Source organism: Thunnus maccoyii, chromosome 13 (assembly GCF_910596095.1).
Source record: "Thunnus maccoyii chromosome 13, fThuMac1.1, whole genome shotgun sequence".
Classification (NCBI taxonomy): Eukaryota; Metazoa; Chordata; class Actinopteri; order Scombriformes; family Scombridae; genus Thunnus; species Thunnus maccoyii.
The window spans coordinates 1,648,116-1,664,335 of NC_056545.1; the positions used below are offsets into that span (position 1 = coordinate 1,648,116).

The 16,220-nt window shown below is 39.7% G+C and overlaps 2 protein-coding genes across 2 annotated transcripts; both read right to left on the minus strand.

Moving 5' to 3' along the window:
• Positions 1-5,951: 5,951 nt before the first annotated feature.
• LOC121910478 (odorant receptor 131-2-like) lies at positions 5,952-6,803 on the minus strand. Its single transcript, XM_042431708.1, has one exon. It carries the CDS (start codon positions 6,714-6,716, stop codon positions 5,952-5,954), a length of 765 nt encoding a protein of 254 aa, XP_042287642.1. The 5' UTR covers positions 6,717-6,803.
• Positions 6,804-9,986: 3,183 nt separating this feature from the next.
• On the minus strand, positions 9,987-10,874 carry LOC121910481 (odorant receptor 131-2-like). Its single transcript, XM_042431712.1, has one exon. The coding sequence runs from the start codon at positions 10,872-10,874 to the stop codon at positions 9,987-9,989; it is 888 nt and encodes a 295-aa protein (XP_042287646.1).
• Positions 10,875-16,220: the final 5,346 nt, after the last annotated feature.

Below are 16,220 nucleotides of genomic sequence, written 5' to 3' on the forward strand. Positions count from 1 at the left end.
TAAGCATTACAACGGCTCCCTCAGTTAGATAGGTGAGTGTCCAGCTGGGCTGTATCAGTCTTTCTATCGGGCATTCCTTTTTTATTTTGCCTTTCTTATTTTTGTAAAGTAAACCCTAGGCAGGGATAAAGTTCCCTGGTGGAGTTAGGTGTTTCAGGGCTCTGGCCACTGAAGTTTCAGCCTTTTAAGTCACCTCAGGCCCGGCATGCTCTAGAAGATAGGTAGGTAAAGTTTGGGTTAGGCAGGATCTGGGGGAATTTGTTTTTGTAAGGTCGGGCAGAGTATTTGACCATTGTGTGTGTGGCATCCAGTATCAGGATCATTGTATTCACCACTGGTAGATGTGGTGAATGTGGACTGTAGTTATATGGGTGAGTTGTAGTGGTGGGGATCTCATGTTAGCCTAGCATAGCCTAGCCTAGTTTAGCCTGGTGAAAGCTATGGTGTTGTCCTGTGTGTGTCCATGTGTTTGCTTGAGAGTGAGAATGGCAACATTTAACTTGGATGAGTTTTTGGCTAATCCTACTTTCAGTCAATTTGATTATTGCAGGAAAAAGGATGTGTGTGTTAGCGCTGAGTTTGACAGTATTCCTGTCCTGTCTGTTCTGCTGTCTGTAATTGTGCTTCCATCCAGTTCCCTGAAGTAATCTCTTTGTGGAAGATCACTGAATCAGCCATAACTAGAGCTCTAACAAAGTTCTTTACTACCTTTGGGCTACAAAAAGTTGTGCAGACCCTCACCAGAAAAGGAACTAATTTTCTCTCTTCAACTTTCAAACAGACTTTACAGTCTTTAGGTGTCTCTCACTCAGTGTCCAGTGTGTACCACCTAGGGTCACAAGGCACATTTGAACATTGGCATTAAACCCTGAAGTCAGTGTTTAGAAAGTACTGTCATGATACAAGATGAAGCTGGGATGAAGGGTACCCATTTGTTCTCTTTGCCATCCATGATACTAAACAGGGGTCTTTTGGGCCCTAAGAAAGTGTTCAAAGAGCAGTTCATTTCTGGTTCTTCTTCAAAGACTAATGTGTTGGATTTTGTCTCCTAGTGTAGAGAACAGCTGCATTGTGCCTCCTAATCGGCAAGAGAAGCTCTCTCTTCCTCCCAGAGTAGTATGAAGAAGTGGTTTGGCAGGAAAGTGGTTGAGCAACAGTTCAGTCTGGGAATCAGGTTTTGGTCTTACTACCAGTGCCTGGCTCTGCCCTCACTGCCAGCTTTTCAGGTCCCTATGTGGTAGAAAGCATAGTCTCCAATACCAATTATGTCATCCACGCACCTGGGCGGAGAAGAAAAACACTTATGCCATTTTAACATGTTAAAGTCCTATCATTCCCAAGAAGCTGCTCAGGGGAAGCAGGAAAATCTGCAGAGACTGCTGCCCCCAGTGAAAGATCTGCTTTTTTGGTTTGTGCTGGATCTTTGCCTGATGATGGTTTGGTAGAGCTTACTGATGGTCAGCAGTGTGGTAGGTTGTTTGAGTTTATCTCAAATATTGAGTCACAACTCTCTTACCTGCCTGAACGTCAGCACGATGAAGTAGTCCATTTACTCCATTCCTACCCCACTCTGTTAAGTGATGTGCCATCTTGTATCAATGTGTTACAGCATGACATTGATGTCAGTTCTGCTGCTCATATTCAACAACATGCTTGGAAACATTTTAGGAAAGAGAGATAATGAAGAAAGAGGCTGAATGCTTGCTGGAAAACTGTTAAGCCAAGCCTAGTTATAATCCCTGGAGTTCTCTGTGTTTACTAACTCCTAAATCTGATGGCACCCCTTGTTTCTGTAAGACTTCTGTAAAGTTAACGCAGTAACTGTACCAGATTCCTTCCCCTCACCTTGCACAGAAGACTACATCAATAGCATTGGTTCAGCTGTGTTCATCGCCATGCTAGATCTACACAAAGGATACTGGCAGATTCCTTTGAGCCCCAGAGCTTCTGACATCTCTGCATTTGTAACACCTGTCTACTTTTTGCAGTATACAGTGATGGCATTTGGTATGAGCAATGCACCCACTTTTCAGTGCCTGATGCACTTGGTGTTAGGAGATCCCCCATTGTAATATGCATCTTGATGATGTGGTGATGTACACTAACACCGGGGGGGACCATCTTTCCCATCTGGCAGAGGTGTTCAAATGACTTGCTGAGGCGTTGTTGACCCCCAGTCTTGCTAAATATGAGTCTGGTAAGGCTACCATTACATACCTAGGGAAACAGGTTGGTCATGGACAAGTCCATCTGGCAGATGTCAAGGTCTCAGCTATGTTGTTCCTACTACCAAACATGAACTTTGACTTTCTTAGGCATGGCTGGTTACTGTTGGTGTTTTTGCAGAAGTTTCTCTGTGGTGGCTGCTCCGCTTACTAAGCTGTGTAGTCCTTCCTTTTGTGTGGGATGAAGAATATGACCATGCCTTTAATCCTGCTAAGTCCCTCCTCTACAGTGGTCCTGTCTTGGCTGTTCCTAACTTCTCTCTTCCCTTTAAGCTAAAAGTGGATGCCAGTGCTTCTGGAGCCGGTGCTGTGCTGCTGCAGGACGGCGAGGGTGATGAGAGCCACCCAGTGTGTTACTTCTCTATCAAGTTCAAACGCCATCAACTGAACCATTCCACTTTTGAGAAGGAGACATTAGCCGTGGTCCTTGCCACCCAGCACTTTGAAGTGTATGTTGGTTCCATCCCCAGTGATCATGGACACTGGCCACAACCCTCTTGTCTTTTTGTCTTGAATGTACAACCACATGCTTGGCGCAGGGTCTCAACATTGAGATCAGAGAGGGATGGACAATGTAGTGGTTGACACACTGTCCTGTGTGTGTGTGTGTGTGTGGTTAATCAAATGTGAAAGGTTGTGTACTCAGTTTGGTAGATTTTACTCCTATTTGGAAGGGAGGGTGGTGATCATTTTTGGTTTGGCCTAACTTAATTTAAATATTTTTTGATTCTCTGTTATAGGTGGACCAGCCTCCCCCTTTTTTCAGAAGAGGCCAGCTTCAAGTTACTGCTATTGTTATATTGTAAATTCTTTATTTCATGAAAGCATCAGTTACCTTTTATTCCTTTCTCCCGGGCTCATTTTGTTTTATGTATGGCTCTTTCATCCCCTGGATTAAATTTGGGGATGTGACACAAATGTTCTACTACTGTTCCCAGTAGCTCCTGATACTGCTGAGACTGATTTGCATACAACATATTAGAGAATCCTGTAATAAAAGTATGAAACTGTTGATTTTATTGAAGCACAAAGGCAAAATGAATCTTGTACAGTTTGTGTTCCCATAAGAATGAAGATCCCTCGAATTTTGAGCACAGATGTTGTTGAGATCACATGCAAAACTCTGAATCGTCCACATACATTTATCCTGTGCAGACAGTTAGTAGGTTAGAGGCCTTGTCTGTTTCAGTGTCAGCAGTGCTGCTCTGCAGCGTTTGCCTGCGTTCACAGACTATATGAGCTCAGTCCTCACACCCACTTCACCTGACACCTTCACATGTAAGTAATAGTATTGTAAAAACAAAAATGCTGAGTGCCGTTATGGAAGACATGATGACATGAACCAGGGAATTGGTAAATAATGTGAGAGGAATTACATCACCAATTGCTAATATGTTACCCTCTAACATACTGTATTAGCATTAAGTAATGTAATTCCTTCACCATTATGTACCAATTCCCTGGTCCAGTATTGTTTATTTTTGTTCTTTTATGTTTAACGTGGGCATGAAAGCATATGACTTTAAATATTTTCATGTTGTAAAAGTTGCGATACAGTAGCAACAAGAATGCCTGTCGATGGATAGTGCATGACCTGACCAATTGAGATGTTTATAACGAAGGATGACAGATCCTTCAATCAGGTTACTGGTTTTAGTAGGTGAAGTTTATGTGTGTGTGAATGTGGTCAGAAAATCACAGGAACAGGTGCACAGTTTAGCCCTTTACTGGTCAACCAATTTCCACTAATGCTGTATCACTGTTATATTTATATGTAACCAGGTGCAGGACTTGTGTGGTTCTGGAAACAATGACAGTAAACGATAACCAGTAAGTCAGTATTCAACTTACTCAGTATAGGTATAAACACACTGTAAGAAACCTACTTTAAATAACTGGCAGCAATTGACAAGTAACTTACTGTAATTTATTTTACAGTAAGTTACTATTTTACAGTTCATCATTGGATGAACCATCTATCACCGTCTATCACCGTCTTACCTTGCGAGGCAGCTGGATTTAAGACGCTGATTGATCCAAACCACTCGTGGTTTGGACACAATCACATAACTTGTAGCCTAACAAGATTACAAGTGTTAAATTGGTTTAGTTGGTTTTCACGTGGTCTTGTGATGTTGTGATCTTGCGAATCCAGCTGTCTCACAAGGTAAGGGATTGTGCATGTTTACAAAATTTAATGGCCTTCTTCCATATGACAGAAATGCTCACGCTGAATAGTGAACTGCTGCAATTATATCTGTGATGCACAGTGCAAATGGTTTTCCTTCAGACAGGACAGCAAAACAAAGTTGTTTACCTTTATGACATATTACATGTTCACTGGTTCGCACAACTGTATTAAAAGAGCCTGTGGCCTGCTGCTCTTCATCTACCAGCTCACTGTGGCTATTTCCTCTTTTACCCATCCTCCTTTGCAATATTTAAAACTGATATGCTGACCAAACAGCACAAAACATGTTGCTGTGTAGACCAATATTTGCTGACCAATAGTGCAGTCTGTACATGCTTCATAATAAAAGCCACACAGTCGTACACCAGTGAGAAGCTTTTAATGTGAAGTAGCAACAGCAGAAAATGTTTGGAATATCTTTTTGAGGAATGCTGTTCTTCAGCCTTGGTGATGGTTGTTGTTGTTGATAGTTGTTTAGTTGGGTTGAGATCTGGTGACTGTGAAGGCCATAGCTTTAGGCCTTCTAGATTAGAGGGGTGTTATGTGAGTTGGACCTGGTCAAAAGCCTTGCAGCAGCATTCTGGACCATTTGTAGACGGTCCAGGGATGACTTGCTGAGGCAAAGTTGGCTGAGTCTGCATAGGTGGACACATTCAAACATGCAGTGAATGCATATGGTCTGTGTAGGCATAAATTTTGTGTCTACATCTGTTTGATCTGGCTTTTCATCAATAAAAAACATCATTCTGCAATTTTCTCTTTGGTTTCAAGCTTTATTACGCATTAAACAACCTGTGAAATGTCAATTTCCGGGCACCAACATGAGATACATTTCTATTTATTGCAGTACTAATAAATTAACCAGTGACACATTTTAGGGGTTGAAATGTCAATTGTATATAAGTGCTTTAAAGTGCTACTTACAAACATAAAACCACAAATTATTAACAGAAAGGAAAGCCATTTTAATCTTCCACATGAGTTTATCAATGAGTATAGCTCCTAACTATCATTGAATAATCTTGTTCCTACTGTTTATTGGCATATACACATCTTGTATATTAGTCGTGCAAAGTTTAATTCCTGCTTGTTTGTTCTTTTGTAAGAGAAATTATTTGCACCTCTGATGATGTTAACAATAAAACGTTTTAGAAACAAGAAAGTAGTTAATATATACTATATATATATATATTCATTCATATACATTCATATATATATATGTAATTTTTGTGAAAAAGTATGAAATATATAAAGAACTGACTTAATATGCAGTGACAAGACAAGGAGTTCATCATACAGTATAGCTTCACTGCTTGTCATGGTAACTATCTGGAGACAGCTCTCAGACAGAAATGAGTAAACTACTGAGACATTGTGAAAGAACACATACATGTTGTCTGATTTATTATATGCTGAATTAAGGGACATTTATGCTTTTCTTTCCATCTAAGCCTCTTTAAATGGTAAACACGGCTCTGTATTATTATCGTCATTTTAAATATATGTCAGAGAACAAACAAAAAATTTAAATTTTCTCACTGGTTCTTGTTGAGGAAAACTGAGCATCTCAAATGACAGCAGAGATTCTGCATGAAGATGGCTCTGATAGTTTGATCCCTGAGTCCATAAATGAGAGCACTCAGACACCTTGGAAGGATATTCAAGCACACAAAGCATGCATTGTAAATACGCATAAGGACTAATCTCCCCACTGTTCTAGCAATGGCTATGAGGATGGTGGAGATGAAGGTGGAGATGAGAATCAGGTTTAGCTGAATCAGGTGAAGAAGGAGAGTTTGAAGAGCCTTTCTGGCCGAGGCTTTGTCTGTTGAGACAGACCTGGCTACGAGTGCTACACCAATGTAGGAGGCGATGATTACTACACCTATTGACAGAAAGAGAGTGCTGGCGTAAGCTTCTTCAAAATCATTAAACATTGGTGCAAAAAAGACGGCCTCTTTTGAGCAAAAGTCACCCATCTGCTTTAGGGAGAGTTTTGGGAACAAATATAACAACATAAAACCTCGAATGAGGATGTGGATAAAACTGAAGCCCCAAACCAGAGCAATGGCCATGCCTGTGCTTCTCATGTTGAAGATTGTAGCATGTCTCAGTGGATAGCATACAGCCACATATCTCTCAAGTGACATCACAGCCAGGGAGAGAGGGGAGATTGTGATTGTGAAAACTGAGAGCAGGACGAGGGCACCACACGCGTAATAAGTAATTTTTATCCGTAAGGAAGCCAAAAAGTAAAGCAGGAGGTTTGATGCCATGTGAACAGTGTCTGCAAAGAGCATGTTGTACAGCAGGATGTAACGGGATGTCTCACAAAACACCTGCTTACTCCTCAGGGTGAACAGCAAAACACTGTTAATGTAGAGAAAAGAGCAGCTTGATCCCATGGATAACATGCCAAACATCATTACCTCCTGTGAAGTTTGATAGTGGAGACCAGCAGTGATATTGGCCTTAGGCTGCAGCAAAGACAACATTATACATATGTGAGGAAAAAAGACTTCTTTGGCTTGCTGTAGTTGTACTAGTAAACCACATAACGTACAAACTAAAGTTCATCATGACAAAGTAGTTAAAAATGACCCATCAGCACAAACAGCTGTTGAGTGTAGAAACCCAAATTATCCATCAGTGTTGAGCAGTCAGACGGTGTTCGTTTCCACCAGGAAGGAAGAACTGGTCTGGAGCTGTTTTTTCCAGCAACATACAGTATATATAGTTTTTCATTACACCCACTTCACAGGACACTGTTACATGAACTTCATCATCATCACATTAGAAATTAATGATGTCATCTCTACTACTGTCTCCTCAAAACTTTTCCATTTTTCACTGCTTCCACTCACTTTTTAGTTAGTTTAGTTTAGTTTCCAGTTAACGTATCCAAACTCAGACATTCAAGTAGTTTTGATTTTTACATGAAATTACTAATTACTGATTACTGACAGAAAATACTTCATTTTCAGTGTGTAGTTTTGCGTACTAGACCTAACATTAGCATAATAGGTTGTTTCAACAATTTCCTAAAAGTAACTGTTGTGTAAAGGCCAAAAAACAGAGAAATCTATGTACAACCCCCACACCGGCGGTGGCTAGGCTTCACACACTTCACACCACTGTCCTGTTTCCAGCATCGCCAGAGAAAAGGCTGTTTTTTACTCAAGTACAATGTTGGCCTAACTACAGATGTTATTTACTACTTGTAGTTTTACCTATATCACTTGTGCCTGTGTCTACAATTCCAAAAGGGGTTGTGTAGAGCCATTTCTGTAACTTTCTGTTACTTTCTGAAATTGACGCACCGACATTCATACCCACTTGTGATTGGTCAGCTGTGCAGAGGTGAGAAAGGAGCCAGGGTTTGAACTTCTGTCTCTAGCTCTTCTTTTTCATCCTTATTCTTATTTCTGTCACTTTTCATGTAAACAACACAGCACAACAACACTATGGATGACATTTAGCAGAGACTGAAAATATGCGCCATTATCCCTGTATTTAAACAGTGTCATGTCACCCCTCCCCTATATGACTGTCAGCTTTTTAGTACGCCTTTGAGGTTGGCTGTTCAGAACAACTATAAACACATTTCATTTCCAACATGTCATATTAACGTAGTGACGTTTATTACAGCAGTAATACTCAATATCACTGCAACTATAACATACCATGTTTGGTGTTACTTAATAGCCTAAACAATGGTTTTAAGAAAACTACTCTCAAATATATATCTAGTAAGGCATACAAAATATGTAATCTTCTGTCCTCAGAGTTATAATGAAGTCTGGAACATTAACCTTCTGTTAACACAAACTACACTGTCGGTGTTTCACAATTACAAAAATGTTTGCCCTCATTCACTTTCTATGGGATGCAAGTAAATCATTTTTCAAGACATTGTGGGATTCCAGGTGGCGTAGGACTGATCAGAAACATGAAAAAATGGAAGGGTCAAATGATGAAGAATGTTAGCATTATGCAAATCAGGGCAAAAGTCACCTCACGGCTCCACAAGGATTTGCAATTGAATGGCCTTCTTCCATATGACAGAAATGCTCACGCTGAATAGTGAACTGCTGCAATTATATCTGTGATGCACAGTGCAAATGGTTTTCCTTCAGACAGGACAGAAGTTGTTTACCTTTATGACATATTACATGTTCACTGGTTCCCACAACTGTATTAAAAGAGCCTGTGGCCTGCTGCTCTTCATCTACCAGCTCACTGTGGCTATTTCCTCTTTTACCCATCCTCCTTTGCAATATTTAAAACTGATATGCTGACCAAACAGCACAAAACATGTTGCTGTGTAGACCAATATTTGCTGACCAATAGTGCAGTCTGTACATGCTTCATAATAAAAGCCACACAGTCGTACACCAGTGAGAAGCTTTTAATGTGAAGTAGCAACAGCAGAAAATGTTTGGAATATCTTTTTGAGGAATGCTGTTCTTCAGCCTTGGTGATGGTTGTTGTTGTTGATAGTTGTTTCGTTGGGTTGAGATCTGGTGACTGTGAAGGCCATAGCTTTTGGCCTTCTAGATTAGAGGGGTGTGATGTGAGTTGGACCTGGTCAAATGCCTTGCAGCAGCATTCTGGACCATTTGTAGACGGTCCAGGGATGACTTGCTGAGGCAAAGTTGGCTGAGTCTGCATAGGTGGACACATTCAAACATGCAGTGAATGCATATGGTCTGTGTAGGCATAAATTTTGTGTCTACATCTGTTTGATTTGGCTTTTCGTCAATAAAAAACATCATTCTGCAATTTTCTCTTTGGTTTCAAGCTTTATTACGCATTAAACAACCTGTGAAATGTCAATTTCCAGGCACCAACATGACATATATTTCTATTTATTGCAGTACTAATAAATTAACCATTGACACATTTTAGGGGTTGAAATGTCAATTGTATATAAGTGCTTTAATGTGTTACTTACAAACATAAAACCACAAATTATTAACAGAAAGGAAAGCCATTTTAATCTTCTACATGAGTTTATCAATGAGTATAGCTCCTAACTATCATTGAATAATCTTGTTCCTACTGTTTATTGGCATGTACACATCTTGTATATTAGTCGTGCAAAGTTTAATTCCTGCTTGTTTGTTCTTTTGTAAGAGAAATTATTTGCACCTCTGATGATGTTAACAATAAAACGTTTTAGAAACAAGAAAGTAGTTAATATATACTATATATATATATATATTCATTCATATACATTCATATATATATATGTAATTTTTGTGAAAAAGTATGAAATATATAAAGAACTGACTTAATATGCAGTGACAAGACAAGGAGTTCATCATACAGTATAGCTTCACTGCTTGTCATGGTCGTAACTATCTGGAGACAGCTCTCAGACAGAAATGAGTAAACCACTGAGACATTGTGAAAGAACACATACATGTTGTCTGATTTATTATATGCTGAATTAAGGGACATTTATGCTTTTCTTTCCATCTAAGCCTCTTTAAATGGTAAACACGGCTCTGTATTATTATCGTCATTTTAAATATATGTCAGAGAACAAACAAAAAATGTAAATTTTCTCACTGGTTCTTGTTGAGGAAAACTGAGCATCTCAAATGACAGCAGAGATTCTGCATGAAGATGGCTCTGATAGTTTGATCCCTGAGTCCATAAATGAGAGCACTCAGACACCTTGGAAGAATATTCAAGCACACAAAGCATGCATTGTAAATACGCATTAGGACTAATCTCCCCACTGTTCTAGCAATGGCTATGAGGATGGTGGAGATGAAGGTGGAGATGAGAATCAGACTTAGCTGAATCAGGTGAAGAAGGAGAGTTTGAAGAGCCTTTCTGGCCGAGGCTTTGTCTGTTGAGACAGACCTGGCTACGAGTGCTACACCAATGTAGGAGGCGATGATTACTACACCTATTGACAGAAAGAGAGTGCTGGCGTAAGCTTCTTCAAAATCATTAAACATTGGTGCAAAAAAGACGGCCTCTTTTGAGCAAAAGTCACCCATCTGCTTTAGGGAGAGTTTTGTGAACAAATATAACAACATAAAACCTCGAATGAGGATGTGGATAAAACTGAAGCCCCACACCAGAGCAATGGCCATGCCTGTGCTTCTCATGTTGAAGATTGTAGCATGTCTCAGTGGATAGCATACAGCCACATATCTCTCAAGTGACATCACAGCCAGGGAGAGAGGGGAGATTGTGGCTGTGAAAACTGAGAGCAGGACGAGGGCACCACACGCGTAATAAGTAATTTTTATCCGTAAGGAAGCCAAAAAGTAAAGCAGGAGGTTTGATGCCATGTGAACAGTGTCTGCAAAGAGCATGTTGTACAGCAGGATGTAACGGGATGTCTCACAAAACACCTGCTTACTCCTCAGGGTGAACAGCAAAACACTGTTAATGTAGAGAAAAGAGCAGCTTGATCCCATGGATAACATGCCAAACATCATTACCTCCTGTGAAGTTTGATAGTGGAGACCAGCAGTGATATTGGCCTTAGGCTGCAGCAAAGACAACATTATACATATGTGAGGAAAAAAGACTTCTTTGGCTTGCTGTAGTTGTACTAGTAAACCACATAACGTACAAACTAAAGTTCATCATGACAAAGTAGTTAAAAATGACCCATCAGCACAAACAGCTGTTGAGTGTAGAAACCCAAATTATCCATCAGTGTTGAGCAGTCAGACGGTGTTCGTTTCCACCAGGAAGGAAGAACTGGTCTGGAGCTGTTTTTTCCAGCAACATACAGTATATATAGTTTTTCATTACACCCACTTCACAGGACACTGTTACATGAACTTCATCATCATCACATTAGAAATTAATGATGTCATCTCTACTACTGTCTCCTCAAAACTTTTCCATTTTTCACTGCTTCCACTCACTTTTTAGTTAGTTTAGTTTAGTTTCCAGTTAACGTATCCAAACTCAGACATTCAAGTAGTTTTGATTTTTACATGAAATTACTAATTACTGATTACTGACAGAAAATACTTCATTTTCAGTGTGTAGTTTTGCGTACTAGACCTAACATTAGCATAATAGGTTGTTTCAACAATTTCCTAAAAGTAACTGTTGTGTAAAGGCCAAAAAACAGAGAAATCTATGTACAACCCCCACACCGGCGGTGGCTAGGCTTCACACACTTCACACCACTGTCCTGTTTCCAGCATCGCCAGAGAAAAGGCTGTTTTTTACTCAAGTACAATGTTGGCCTAACTACAGATGTTATTTACTACTTGTAGTTTTACCTATCACTTGTGCCTGTGTCTACAATGCCAAAAGGGGTTGTGTAGAGCCATTTCTGTAACTTTCATACATTCATACCCACTTGTGATTGGTCAGCTGTGCAGAGGTGAGAAAGGAGCCAGGGTTTGAACTTCTGTCTCTAGCTCTTCTTTTTCATCCTTATTCTTATTTCTGTCACTTTTCATGTAAACAACACAGCACAACAACACTATGGATGACATTTAGCAGAGACTGAAAATATGCGCCATTATCCCTGTATTTAAACAGTGTCATGTCCCCCTATATGACGGTCAGCTTTTTAGTACGCCTTTGAAGTTGGCTGTTCAGAACAAATATAAACATATTGCAAGCATATCATTTTTCAAGACATTGTGGGACTCCAGGTGGCGTAGGACTGATCAAAAACATGAAAAAATGGAGGGGTCAAACGATGAAGAATGTTAGCATTATGCAAATCAGGGCAAAAGTCACCTCACGGCTCCACAAGGATGGTGAGACAGGAGTCTTAGTCTTAACTTGCTGTGGATTAATCTCTGTGTAGGACAAAGCTTTAGTTACGTAGTTTATGGGGTTCCTCTTTTGTATGTCTCTTGTCTCCGAGGCACAGATACAAACAAACACAAAGTGTTACTTGGCTTCTGCGGAGGCCTCTATGCAAAAAAATACAAGTTATTAATACTCTACGTTGTTATGTCAGCTGATCAGTTTTGAAGGTTTTTTTTGCAATGTGTTTTTGGAGTTTTGGCAGCCATCAAATCATGTTTTACTGGTTCCATTATAAGGAAAACACTTGAGCCATTAAGGTTTGTAGTTTTAGCCAAATATTTGTCCACTTTCAGAAACTGATCAAAAGAAATCAAAGAGCAATTTGAAATAATTCACAACCTCACAAGTTCTCTTCACACCATGCTGAATATAAGGAACCTACTGATCTTATGTAGAGTATTTTGAGGAATTTCACTAAATGTTTTGATACGTTTTATCTATGTTGCCAGAATTCACTGAATACAAGTTGGCTATAGTCACTGCCCTCTTCAAAAGAGCAAAATACAAACAGCAAAACACTTTTCAGCGCTACAGGGAGTTAGTGTGAAAACTTATGGGTTAAATATTCAATTTTTAAAAATTGCATTGTAAAGGCAATATTGTTTTAGTGCATGCTTGTTTGATTGACAGCTACCTCAGTATACCATTTAAGTTATTTCACTTCCTCCAAATTTGGATTTGACTTCTGATGGCCATGTGTTGTATCCCTACAATCTAAAAAACTTTATTGTTGGTCATCTATTATATTTTTTATGAGGTTTCATATGGTTCCACTTTAATATCTAATGCCTACAACAAAGTGTAAAACAGTAATTAGATGCAAGTCAGTAAAAGTTGTACTTCTAACCAAGTAATGAGGTGTGTTATTGTTGTTACAGCAATGATGTTTTTAGTTTGCTGAAAGACTCTGAGGTATCACAGAGAGAAATCCCCACATCTGACCTGCTCCCCTGATAACTCATTTAGACACATTAAATATTCAAACCCTTACTCATTAATGTTTTCAGTAAATATTGACATAATTAATGCCTCCTATGGGTGTTTATCAGTAATCTCAATGGAGAGGGGGTGATGTGTAAGTGCAAAGTGAATGAAGAAAACTTTTCAATGTCTATCCTCAAAGTTAACTTGAATCTTAAATGACTGAACTTGTAAATAAGTATAAGTTTGCACAAAGTTGTAAATAAACAACTGTGTCATTTCACATTTCAGGCCAAAGTGTGACTATAACAAAGAGCAATCTCTGTTTGCCAACATATAGTAGATGTACTTTACACAGTGATGTAATGTAATGCAGTGAAGTATATATATTATTTGGAGTAAATGGGGTACTTCATAACTTCTAGTTATGTTAGCTAACCTTAGATAGGGCCAGAATACAGATTAGGTCTAGACCATAGACTATATAAAGATGGAGGTACAGATGTATGACGTCACCTGTTGGTTTGCATTGTAGCCAGTATGAAGCCATTGCAGCTTCTGGTCAGAGCCATCTCTTCCATTTTAGAACCAGGACCTTCTAAATAAGGAGTGCAGGGTGTTGCCTTTCACGCTCTGGAAACACATCCCGCTTCCTCAGACCCATTTGGTTGAACGTTCGCTACTTTTGCTAAATGGTGCTAACAGAGCAGGTATCATAATCAAGTAACATACATGACATGGCTTGTTGTCTATGAGCCACTCTCTCCTAAGAGTGACCTTGATTTGGTGGCATGTCATTTACATAAATGAGGAATAAAAGAGGCCTTGATATTGAGCCTTACGGCACACTGCATGTTATATCCCTTGGTCCTGACAAGGTCCCTTCAACATACATACCTGGATCTGATGTAATCACAAAGGTGAGTGAGGCAGGTATTGGTGGAGTAGGCTGCTCTAAAACCGGACTGAAACTCATACAGAAGGTGCTGGATCAGACACTCTTCATCCTGATCAAACACTATCCTCTCCAATAACTTCAATATGGTTGGTAGGATTGATACTGGCCTATAGTTTCCCCACTCTTCTTCTTAAACAGGGGGAGGACTCTGGCCTAATCAACTGACTTGGAACTTTTCCCTGCTTTAACAAGATTCAAAATATGAGCAATGACCCCACAAGTGACACTGGTGCTGTCCCTCAAAAATCTGGCTGGAATTAGATCCAGCCAGTTGCTTTGTTTGTACATGGTGAGGATAGCATTTCCATTACTTTTACCATCTCAAAGGTGTCAGGAATAACATTTTTGTTTTGATAAAAAGTGTTCAGAAATGGGAGTTCATATCTCCCAGAGCCATTTGGTAGTTTAGAAACCAGACTAGCGGCAGTGGTTATAAATAAATGTATTGAAATGTCCAGAAATCCTTTGTTTAACAAAACACATGGTATTTTCAATATCTATTCCAAAATTACATGATTTTGTGTTACATTTCCCTGTTGAGCTCATGTCTTTAAGGACTTTCCACAGTTGTTTGGGTTGATGAACATTCTCCACAACAGCATCCATGTAATACTGGACCTTGGCTTTTTGTATTTTACATCTAGCTTGATTTCTGCACTGTACATATCTGTCATAGTCAGTATGCAGATTAGACTTCTTAAACTTCATCAAATAACAATCCCTCTGTCTAATGAGATCCAGAATCTCAGCTGTCATCTATTTGGCACTTCTCTTTTATTTTACCTCTTTCACTGGTGCAACTACATCCAGCACAGCTAAAAACCTTCCTTCAAACAAATCTCATGCCATGACATCATTACTTTCAAAAACAACAGTCCAATCTTGTTCAGCAAGCTTATGCTCAGAAACCTCCTTATTGTATTGTCTAGTACATCATAACTTAACAGAGCGGTGATTTACAGGATTAATCTGGGATTTAGTAACCTTGCAGGTGCAGAATATTATTTTATGGTCACTGAGACTAATGTCCAGACACGTGACTGGCAGATCTCATTGTCCGTGGCCACTACCAGGTCCAGAATAGACTGACTATTTACACCTTCTCTGGTTGGTTCAGATATAAGTTGTTTTAGTCCAAAAACTCTACAAATGTTTGAGAATTTTTAACCAGGCAGCTTTTGCTAGGAGCCAACAATACATCTGTGTTAAAATCACCTAGAATAATTCACTCCCTCTCCATCAACACATTACTCTCAACACAAGCCATCTCTAAAAGTTCATAAAAGTCACTTTGCTTCGGTGGTCTGGACACTTGCTACAATGGGTATGTCTAGTCTGTCCTCTGCCCCCTCCACAAAGCATACCCCCTCCCAGCTGTAATCCAGCACATCGGGGGCGCACATTTCCTTACTTTCCTTACTTACTTTCCTCACTTAACAACTGTTACATACCAGTTGTATATTATAGTGATTTCTAGCAGCCAGTTCATAGGTCTTTAGGCTGATATTTCCACATTTGATGTGAACAAATTCGTCGCACAGATCACAGGCAACGGCCTCTGCGTTCGCTCTCATTGTCTTTCCACAGTAAATGCACGGACACTTCACCGCTCTAGCAGAAGCTGGACCAGAGCAATGATGAACGTCCCTGCACAGCAGCAGACTCAGAGTGACAGTCAGCTGGGTTGAATCTACAAGCCTTCCCGCTGTGGTTTTTTGCTGCTTCCCTTGTCCTTTGTTTCATTTTTGAAGCTCACGGTAGTGTGGCAATATGAAGTTATTGTACAGATGGCAGTGTCCAATATTTATTGTCCCATGGCATTTGATTTGAGCTTTTTCAATGCCCTGATTCCCCACCATACTTCTTAATATGAGGGATGAGTTGTTGTACAACATCTTTGTTGAATTGCGGCGGACAGCAACACAATGATATAGTTTCTGAAAGCGATGTTGGCATAATATTGTTACAATGTTATTTCTGGAGTTACCAATATGTTAGCTTGGCACTTTCCACTAATTATTGATTTATTTCACTGCAGTCTTAACTTGCCACGCCACGCCACGCCACGCCACGCCACGCCATGCCACAACCTCTCCTGTCTGTAGGTTTTGTTTTA

Bases quoted from the DNA above. Each gene is read 5' to 3' on its own strand.
- LOC121910478 (XM_042431708.1), bottom strand. From the start codon at position 6,716: ATGCTCTTTGCAGACACTGTTCACATGGCATCAAACCTCCTGCTTTAC.
- LOC121910481 (XM_042431712.1), bottom strand. From the start codon at position 10,874: ATGTTTGGCATGTTATCCATGGGATCAAGCTGCTCTTTTCTCTACATT.